Source organism: Austrofundulus limnaeus, unplaced genomic scaffold (genome assembly GCF_001266775.1).
Source record: "Austrofundulus limnaeus strain Quisiro unplaced genomic scaffold, Austrofundulus_limnaeus-1.0 Scaffold206, whole genome shotgun sequence".
Taxonomy (NCBI): domain Eukaryota; kingdom Metazoa; phylum Chordata; class Actinopteri; order Cyprinodontiformes; family Rivulidae; genus Austrofundulus; species Austrofundulus limnaeus.
In genome coordinates this window covers 521,533-530,837 of record NW_013952608.1, presented here as the reverse complement: position 1 = coordinate 530,837, position 9,305 = coordinate 521,533, and the positions used below count along the sequence as shown (strand labels likewise).

Sequence of the window (9,305 nt, the reverse complement as noted above, 5' to 3'; positions counted from 1 at the left end):
TTTATAAGTATATATATATATATATATACATATAATTGTGTCTTGGCTGCAGCAGGTCTTGTTTTTCGCATGTAAATCTTGTCAACATAATAAAGTTTTCCTGTGAAACATTCACATACACACATACACACACACCAAAATCACATTTAATAATTAACAGAATTTTAATGTTTTAACCTGCTGCTCTCTACAGCTGAATGAGTTTACAGTCTTATATAAGCAGCCGTGTGTTTCATGTACAGATCAGCTGCACGTGGCTGCAGGAGTGGGCGTTTAAACTGCACGTGTTAAAGTGAAGCCGCTTAAATCTCTGTTTTACACAAGACTTCAGGCTGTAAAGCAAAACAAAAAAAAAAACAGATGCCTGGTTATGTGGAAAAAGAGATGATCTTCCTTGTGACACACAGTTAATTTAAATAAATCTGATTATAGTTCAAATAGGAAACACTGTCCTATTCATTAGCAGGCCTAACTTTAACATTCAAATCATGTTGGGATCATCAAGTTATGACCTAAAGCCAGTTGGGATTTAATATTCAGATTATACCTCAAATTAAAATTTACATAGTTTTGAGATTTTTCCTAACTGGAATGAAAAATTTCAGTTTGTCATTAATGTTAGACATTATCACATGTCACTTCTCTGCAGCACATCGACCTGCAGCTCAGCTTTATCTTATCACTTTGTTCTGAACTTCCAAGAATCTTCCAGGTTTTTTGTGTTTTAACAGCAGATCTGTGTGTGTGTGTGGGGGGGGGGGGGGGGGGGGCTGTAAAATTGGATGTACCGTGTGAAGTAATCTTAGTAAATAAATAATGAAGATGGTGAAACATGGCATTTCTGGTGTCTGTAACTTGTTCAAATGCTACATTCAATAAAAGAATTGTTTTCAATGAAGGGGTTAAATAATTAATAAGACCATAAAGCACGCTTTAACACAAAATTTGTATTGTTCTAACAGTCACGTTAATTCATGTGATAAAGGCTTCCTGTAAATCATAGTTTTTGGATTTAGAAAACACTTTTTAGAAGGTAAATATGTAAATAAAAACAATGTGCAAATATTAAAACTGTATTCTAATCATAGTTATTTTTTTAGACTTAATGAAAAGGTACAAACAATGTGATGGTGTAAATTCTCAATTTTCCAAGACGTCAAATTAAAGAATGTTTTGGGGGAAAAAAAACATCTGGATTGTGTTCTGTAGTTACAGATGTTGAAGAAGTTAAAACATCTTGGTTTACAGCTCAGAAGCTTTGTTTATAAAACTTTTGTTGTTGTTGTTTTTGAGTAAAACCACTGGTTCTGCTTCTTGGTATGCTTTCACAATCTGTAGCTGTGTTTATTCCACACAACAAACGTGTCATCTTTTCTTGTTCTTTTGTTTTTTAGAGCATTTTGGCTCTTAATCCCAGGGTGAAGACTCACTCTCAGGTCGTGTCCACGGCAAGTAAGAAGAGAGAAAAGAAACACTGGAAGAGAAACACTGAAAGGAACTGTGATGTAAGACACAAATAATGTTTTCAAAGTTACATTTCTTCTTAGTTTGTATTGTGTGTGAATATTAAGTAGTCACATGATTGATTCCCTTTCATTGTGTTTTCTGTTTGTTCTGTTTTAATCTGTTTTAATCATTTCATATATTGAAATGTCCTGCTCAAAGTGCAATTACTTGGATTTTTGTAGCAAATGCATCTAGATATTTTCAATTCCTCTAAAAACCTCACCCTCCAAAATCAACTTCATCATACTTGTTCTATTTATTTTAGGGTTTAGCCATCATTTTGCTACTTTTCATCATTTTGCTATTTTTAGCTGCTCCACACTTTTGTTCTTGCACTTTTGCTCCTCCTTTGTTCTGCTAAATTCAGGTTTCAGCCACAATTCAGCATAGCTCAAACTACTGGTTTGCTTATTTTAACATTTGTTTTGCTTGTTTCAGCTTTGCCAACTTAGTTTTAGCTTCTTCAGCAGCATTTTTTTCTATTTGTTTCCTGTTTCTTTTTTTCCCCAGTCCTGTATAAAGTTAGAGAACAACTTTGACGACATCAAGCACACGACGCTGAGTGAGCGAGGGGCTCTGAGAGAAGCACTGAGGTAAATCTGAGTGATTGTATTTATTTATATTTATACGGTAAATCATAAATAATGTTGAGAGGGTTTTCTTTAGAGATATTTATTCTCATTTTAACAAACAAACAAAACACTAAGACTTTTAAAGCATTTTACGACTTTATTTAATGACTGAATGAAAATTGTGTGACAAGTTAAAAACTTCTGGTTTATCAAATCAAACAACTTTTTAATGTGTACATTTCTTCTAATAAGCCAAAATGTTTTTTTAAAGACTGACAGTATTTTTTTTTATTATTTATTTTTGCTTCTTTCGCCATTTATTGTTGTTGATTCATTAAAATTGAACCGAGCTGTGGAACAAACTAACTTGTTAACAGTTATCCTTCAGGCATTTAATGTTTTATTGAACTCGGCCAATATGAAAAGTGTAAAATAAATATCTTTGTTTAGGTGTCTAAAATGTGCTGACGCTCCCTGCCAGAAGAGCTGCCCGACTAACCTGGACATCAAGTCCTTCATTACAAGTATTGCCAACAAGGTAGAGTAAAGAGCACGTTCCCTTTAATCTGCTAAAACAATAACTTTATTATTTGACATGAGACAATGAAGTAAAGAAAAACAAAAGCAAAGCTGCACTGTCCTGTTTACACCTAACAGAACTACTATGGAGCAGCACGGGCCATTCTGTCCGACAACCCTCTGGGACTGACCTGTGGGATGGTTTGTCCCACATCAGAGCTGTGTGTCGGGGGCTGTAACCTATATGCCTCTGAAGAGGGGCCCATTAACATTGGAGGGCTGCAGCAGTTTGCTACTGAGGTACGCAACACAGATTAAAAAATAAAAATAAACATAGCTGTGATGCTATCAGGTCACCACTAACTGATTTATAAGACACTTGAATCATTGTTTGCACTTAGAGACAAACCACATTACCTGAACTTAAGTCCTCCTCACCAGCTTTTCTTTTTAAGTTTAATTTAAAACCTGACATTCCATGTGTTTCTTTGCAGGTGTTTARTAAGATGGGCATCCCTCAGATCAGGAATCCTGAACTTCCTCCAGCCAATGAGATGCCAGAGCCATACCACGCCCCCATCGCTCTGATTGGCTGTGGCCCTGCATCCATCAGCTGTGCTTCTTTCCTGGCTCGCCTCGGATACGACAACATCACCATATTTGAGAAGCAGAAGTACACTGGAGGGCTGAGGTACYAGCCTCTCCTCATCATTTCAAACATCACTGCTATGTATATTATTTTTTAATGGTGACCATGTGCTGAATTTATAAATACTGTATAAATAGTTGGCAACATTATTTGCCAATCGGAAGCTTCTCTGGTAAACTCTTTTAATTAATATTCATGGCAGACAATTTAAAAAACAATGAAGTTGAAAATAAATGTTTTTTTTTTCATGCAGCGCATCAGAAATCCCTCAGTTTAGGCTTCCACATGAGGTTGTCCAGTTTGAAATCAGCCTGATGAAGGACCTGGGAGTCAAGGTGTTAACAACGCTCATAATAATAAACAGGATCTAAAAGTTGTTATTCCCCTGAAACTTCCTAAAACTGTGTTTGCTGTCTTGTGCAGGTGGTTTGTGAGAAAGGTTTGGGCGTTGATGGGATGACTCTGTTGTCTCTGAAGAAGGAGGGATTTCAAGCTGTCTTCATTGGGATTGGTGGGTTGAATCTGTCAATCATGTCTGTACCACAGTGTATTTTTATACTTGGTGCTCATTTCTATGTTTGCTCATTACTCCAGGTCTCCCTCAGGCCAACAGAGCTCGGATTTTTCACGATTTAACTGTGGATCAAGGCTTTTTCACTTCAAAAGACTTCCTGCCTCTGGTGGCTTCTGCCAGCAAGAAAGGTACTGATGGCAGAACAGAGGATAAAAAACACATGGACAGACATTCATCTGCCTGTTGTGTCTTGTAAAGGGTTCGCTTAGGCGACTAATCTCACCATTCATTCTTTTAGCATTTTTTACACAAAACACACTTTTCTAAAGCACCTTGTTTAATTTGACAAACTGAGCCCAGACAGTTATTTTCACCAAAACTGTTAACAAACTATTTAAACTGTAAATTTCAATCACAAAAGACAGCATTGTGAAAWCAAATTCCTATCTTTATTCAGTAAACTGTAGCCTCATCATTGTTCCATACACACAAACACACAATTGTATTTGCTGGGGACATTATTGAACTTTTTACACTTCCTGTTTGTGGGTGTTAAAAATAAAAGTCTAATTATTATTTAATTTAAAAAGTGATAAGGTTTACATTGGTAAGCTACAATTTTTTATGTTATGCCATTGTTAGAAGGCAGTTAAAACATTTTTGTATGTAATTTCTTTTTTTTTCTGTCCATAATAAATTCCAAACAATATAAAATAACAGTATAATGATATAATAAAAACAATTCAGTCTATGAATACAAACTGGGCACAAATGAGAGAAAAAGAAAACAGTTTCATTAAGCTCTATCAGCTGAATGTGATAACACCTGTGCTCTGTGCTGATCTCGCTCTCTGCAGCTATGTGTCAGTGTCGATCGTCCCTGCCAGAGTTGAGGGGAGTAGTGATAGTTCTGGGGGCCGGGGACACCGCCTTYGACTGCGCCACCTCTGCTCTCCGCTGCGGGGCCAAGAGGGTGTACGTCTGCTTCAGGAAAGGTTTCACCAACATCAGGGCCGTTCCTGAGGAGGTACGATGAGACGGATGGACAAATCCAGTGTGTAAACAGATAAATGATCAATATGCATTAATTTTTCCATCAGATGGAGCTGGCTAGAGAGGAGCAGTGTGAATTCCTTCCCTTCTTGTCTCCTCGAGAGGTCATCATGAAGAACGGGAGGATTGCCGGGCTGCAATTCTGCCGGACGGAGCAGACCGAGGAAGGCGATTGGCTGGAAGATGAGGATCAGATWGTTAGACTGAAGGCTGATTTCATCATTAGTGCTTTTGGGTCCATGTTGARTGACCCACAAGGTAAGCGAACAGCAGAGTAACTGTTTGTTTTTAGACTTTTTGGTTTTTATTGTCAAATAAATAAATCACTCTGTTTTATGCACGTGTGATTTTGTAGTGATTGAAGCTATGGCTCCGGTCAAGCTGACCCGCTGGGGCACTCCTGAGGTGAACACAGAAACCATGCAGACCAGCGAGTCCTGGGTGTTTGCAGGGGGAGACGTTGCTGGTTTGGCAAACACTACAGTGGAGTCAGTAAATGATGGCAAACAGGCCTCATGGCACATTCACAGATACCTGCAGGTACACCTGGACACATTCTTTTTGTATATTCCAGAAAGTACATTWATATTTTGTAAAAACATGTTTGTAATTTTTCTAGTCTTTACATGGGCACACAGTGGACTCAACCCCGAAGCTGCCTTTGTTCTACAGCGCCATAGATCAGGTGGACATCAGYGTTGAGGTCTGCGGCATTAAGTTCCCCAACCCGTTCGGTCTGGCCTCRGCTCCTCCCACCACCAGCACAGCCATGATCAGAAGAGCTTTTGAGCAGGGCTGGGGCTTCGCTCTGACCAAAACATTTGGACTGAATAAGGTTCGGTCAAACCATGTGAAGGTTCCTCCTGGCATACACAAGTTCTAAGTAAAGTCAGAACTCTACGTGTGTTTCTGTAGGACCTGGTGACCAATGTGTCTCCTCGGATTGTGCGAGGTACCACCTCAGGTCCTGTGTTCGGACCTGGTCAGGGCTCCTTCCTCAACATTGAGCTCATCAGTGAGAAGACAGCGGCCTAYTGGTGTCAGTCGGTCACCGAGCTGAAGAAGGACTTTCCCAACAATGTAAATAATGAGTTGCATTTGGTTCTTTARACTTTTCAAATGTTCCTTTTTAAGTGTAGATGGTAGAAGGTACAACTTATCTGTTTAAAACACATTTTTGTGCATGSTTGACATTTAAAATGTTTCAAATAGAGCATTTCTTTGCTTCTGTCAGGTGGTGATCTCCAGTATAATGTGTGGTTACAACAAAGATGACTGGACAGAGCTGGCCAAGATGGCTGAGGTGAGACAAACCCCAGATCAGTGTRTTATTGGTGATGTTGTTAATGCAGGTAAAGATGAAAACATGTGTTTAGGAGTCGGGAGCAGATGCGTTGGAGCTGAACTTGTCCTGYCCTCACGGGATGGGAGAAAGAGGGATGGGGCTGGCCTGTGGACAGGTACACACAACACTGAAACTATTTCATTTTATTCTTTTTTTCAATGATTTATTTACCAAAACATTGTTCCGTCTTATTTAACAGAAAAGTATCACACACAGGTGAAACATACATGTGTACTCATGAGTGTTTTGTTGCATCATCAGGACCCAGTGTTGGTGCGTAACATATGTCGGTGGGTGCGTGCCGCCGTTTCCATCCCATTCTTCGCCAAACTGACTCCAAACGTCACCAACATTGTCGACATTGCCAAAGCTGCCCATGAAGGTGAGGATCTTCTATTTGCTGAATAAATTTAATGTGAAATTATAACAATCTGATGATGTTGTTGGTGTAAATGTAACAGGAGGAGCAGATGGAGTCACGGCYACCAACACAGTGTCAGGTCTGATGGGTCTGAAGGCCGACGGCTCCCCCTGGCCGAGCGTTGGTGGGAACAAACGCACCACATATGGAGGGGTGTCTGGTATGTAAACCAGAATGCTGCTGCTCACCTCCACTCTGGCTTCCCTCCACTGTCTGCCTGTGTAGGGTAGAGTTCATTCACACTCAGAGTGCAATATGTGTAATAAAAAGAAATGTGATGTGCAGGGAACGCCATCAGACCCATCGCTCTCAAAGCGGTCTCAGCCATCGCCAAAGCCATCCCTGGTTTTCCCATCCTGGCTACCGGCGGCATCGACTCAGCAGAGAGTGGACTGCAGTTTCTACATGCTGGGGCCTCTGTGTTACAGGTTATTGGACCTGCTGAGAGATTGATTCACACGTTAACTAAATGTGTAGCTATATGAGTTTGTTTGCTCAAGTCACTGCAAATCATAAACTTTTGAAAAACTGCATCTGAATCCATCCCATCATAAAAAAAAAATGCAATAGACTTCTTACAGTGATTAACTTTGTAATCAAGTTGCACATTGTGTTTCTGTGAGACAACTTTTTACACACTGGAGCAATGATCGGTGACAATTCTATATAAATTTAGAGAACACTAAGAGTTCATTTGTTCATAAACACCTTTCTGTCTGGTTACGACAGGTGTGTAGTGCAGTTCAGAACCAGGACTTCACACTGATTGAGGATTACTGTATTGGTATGGAGCTGTCCTTTATTTTGCACTTCTCTAAGATCTTCAGACTGTACTTTGGTCAATACGAGTTTATATTTAGGTCTGAAGGCCTTATTATATCTGAAGAGCCTGGAGCTGGAAGACTGGGATGGTCAGTCCCCTCCGACTGAAAAACATCAAAGAGGAAAACTAGTCCCCAAACTGGGAGATCTGGTTGGGGAGGTACAGTTTAATGATTGCTCTAAAGATAAATTTTGGGATAGAGAGATTGYTGTTGTTGATAGAAGTCTCTGCCAATTTGATTGGCTGTTGCATCCTGAAGAAAAAAGTTATTTATTGCAGTTTAACATAAGTGCTGTCTTTTATATGTTGTGAGACTCGTTTTTATTTATTCTTTGTGCTTGCATATTTGTAGAGCCTCCCTAGTTTTGGTCCGTACCTTCGAGAGAAGACTAACGCCATTGCAAAGTACAAGAAACAACTCAGAGATGCAGGTGAAACCAATGYGTCAGAAACAAACATTGACCGGGTCAACAAGCCTAAAAAACCTGTGCCTGCTGTCAAGGTGAGGTCCAGCATCACTCATATGACTCAAAATAATCTGTCAAACTGTTCTGCATCACAAGTTTCTGCTGTTTTGGTAGGACGTGATAGCCAGAGCTCTGCGCTACATTGGAGCGTACCAGGAGCTGGACAACATGGAACAGGTAAAGTTCTGTTTAAAGGTTCTTGCTTAAAATTATTTCTGTGCATGTTTATTCTAGTTTTGTTTTTGTTTTTTGTTTGTTTTTTACTAAATTGATTCATTTTCATTTAAAAACAAAACAAATACTATACATACAACAAATAATACAAATCACCAATAAAATGAAAGGTATCAGAAAGAAGAAAAAATTATTAATCTTCCCCTTTTTTCCAAAAATAAAAATAAAAAATATAAATAAATACATTTAAACAATAATAATCTTCAAATAACAAAACATAACAAAAAACTTAAACTCCTTCTCAAACAGTTTTTATGAATGCACATTATACAAATTCAAATTTCTTCAACAATCTAACTTTTATCATTTTCTTAAACAAATTTATTGAACCAGCATTTTTATAATCACTTTCCAGGGGTCTCATTTATAAAGGATTGCGTGGAAACCATACTAAAAGTGAACGTACGGCCAAAAGGCGGAAATGGCATACRCCAAAAAAAATTCAGATTTATAAAACCGTGCGTACGCACATTTCTGCGCATTTTTCTTTTATAAATCACAGCCGTACGTCAGAGTTTGCGCACGAGGTCCCGCCTCAGGTTCTACCCTCTACACGCCCACACTCAACCATAAACAGTCAATGTAAAGTATCTCATGAATGTTAAGATGTATTTAAATCAGTCAGCTGATCAATGCCAACAAAAGTGATTGGTTCAGACACGCTCCGTCGTGCGTCTGGAGGTTGACAGRTGCTGACTGACAGCTGCTCACGTGAACAGAATGTCTGTAACTGACACAGATTTTCCCCCATTTTGATTTAGAGTAATCTAAGGATTTTTATAAAAAAATACTCAGCTTCAAATTAATTTTCCCTCAGAGCCTGTAGGACGATAAAAACAATAAAAATTAAATTAAATAAGTCAGATAAAATTAGAAATAAGTCCACCACTCTTCTCCTAGTCCTCTCCCCCTCCTGCCTGCTCTGTTTTCCACGGCAGACACCCGCCCCGCGCACACACACACACACATGCACGCATCCCTTCCCGCGCGCGCACGTGACAAACACAGACTTTAAACGTGAAGTTTTATAACATCCACACTGGCGAGGTGGATGCGCCCTGCGCGTGTATCCAAAGCGTGACTTTTGCTGTCCTGCTGTTCTTGTCGGGGAGGGGTCTGTGGGTCAGGGAGGGGTCTGTGGATCAGGGAGGGGTCTGTGGATCAGGGAGGGGTCTGTGGATCAGGGAGGGGTCTGTGGATCA

The 9,305-nt window shown here is 39.5% G+C and overlaps 1 protein-coding gene across 2 annotated transcripts in view; it reads left to right on the top strand.

Moving 5' to 3' along the window:
• Nucleotides 1-9,305, top strand: part of dpydb (dihydropyrimidine dehydrogenase b) — a 14,037-nt gene that overhangs the window by 2,037 nt on the left and 2,695 nt on the right. Inside the window, exons 2-23 of one of the 2 annotated variants that reach the window (XM_014018961.1) lie at nt 1,395-1,505; nt 2,017-2,099; nt 2,529-2,616; nt 2,736-2,897; nt 3,092-3,288; nt 3,500-3,581; nt 3,670-3,757; nt 3,841-3,948; nt 4,618-4,787; nt 4,861-5,071; nt 5,169-5,353; nt 5,433-5,648; nt 5,729-5,893; nt 6,048-6,116; nt 6,190-6,273; nt 6,420-6,540; nt 6,620-6,739; nt 6,865-7,007; nt 7,309-7,363; nt 7,440-7,561; nt 7,755-7,904; nt 7,984-8,046. In XM_014018961.1, the coding sequence (XP_013874415.1) occupies nt 1,395-1,505; nt 2,017-2,099; nt 2,529-2,616; nt 2,736-2,897; nt 3,092-3,288; nt 3,500-3,581; nt 3,670-3,757; nt 3,841-3,948; nt 4,618-4,787; nt 4,861-5,071; nt 5,169-5,353; nt 5,433-5,648; nt 5,729-5,893; nt 6,048-6,116; nt 6,190-6,273; nt 6,420-6,540; nt 6,620-6,739; nt 6,865-7,007; nt 7,309-7,363; nt 7,440-7,561; nt 7,755-7,904; nt 7,984-8,046 (2,793 nt within the window). Of the gene's footprint in view, nt 1-1,394; nt 1,506-2,016; nt 2,100-2,528; nt 2,617-2,735; nt 2,898-3,091; nt 3,289-3,499; nt 3,582-3,669; nt 3,758-3,840; nt 3,949-4,617; nt 4,788-4,860; nt 5,072-5,168; nt 5,354-5,432; nt 5,649-5,728; nt 5,894-6,047; nt 6,117-6,189; nt 6,274-6,419; nt 6,541-6,619; nt 6,740-6,864; nt 7,008-7,308; nt 7,364-7,439; nt 7,562-7,754; nt 7,905-7,983; nt 8,047-9,305 lie in introns of those variants that run through there. The other variant, XM_014018962.1, reaches the window with a different exon arrangement.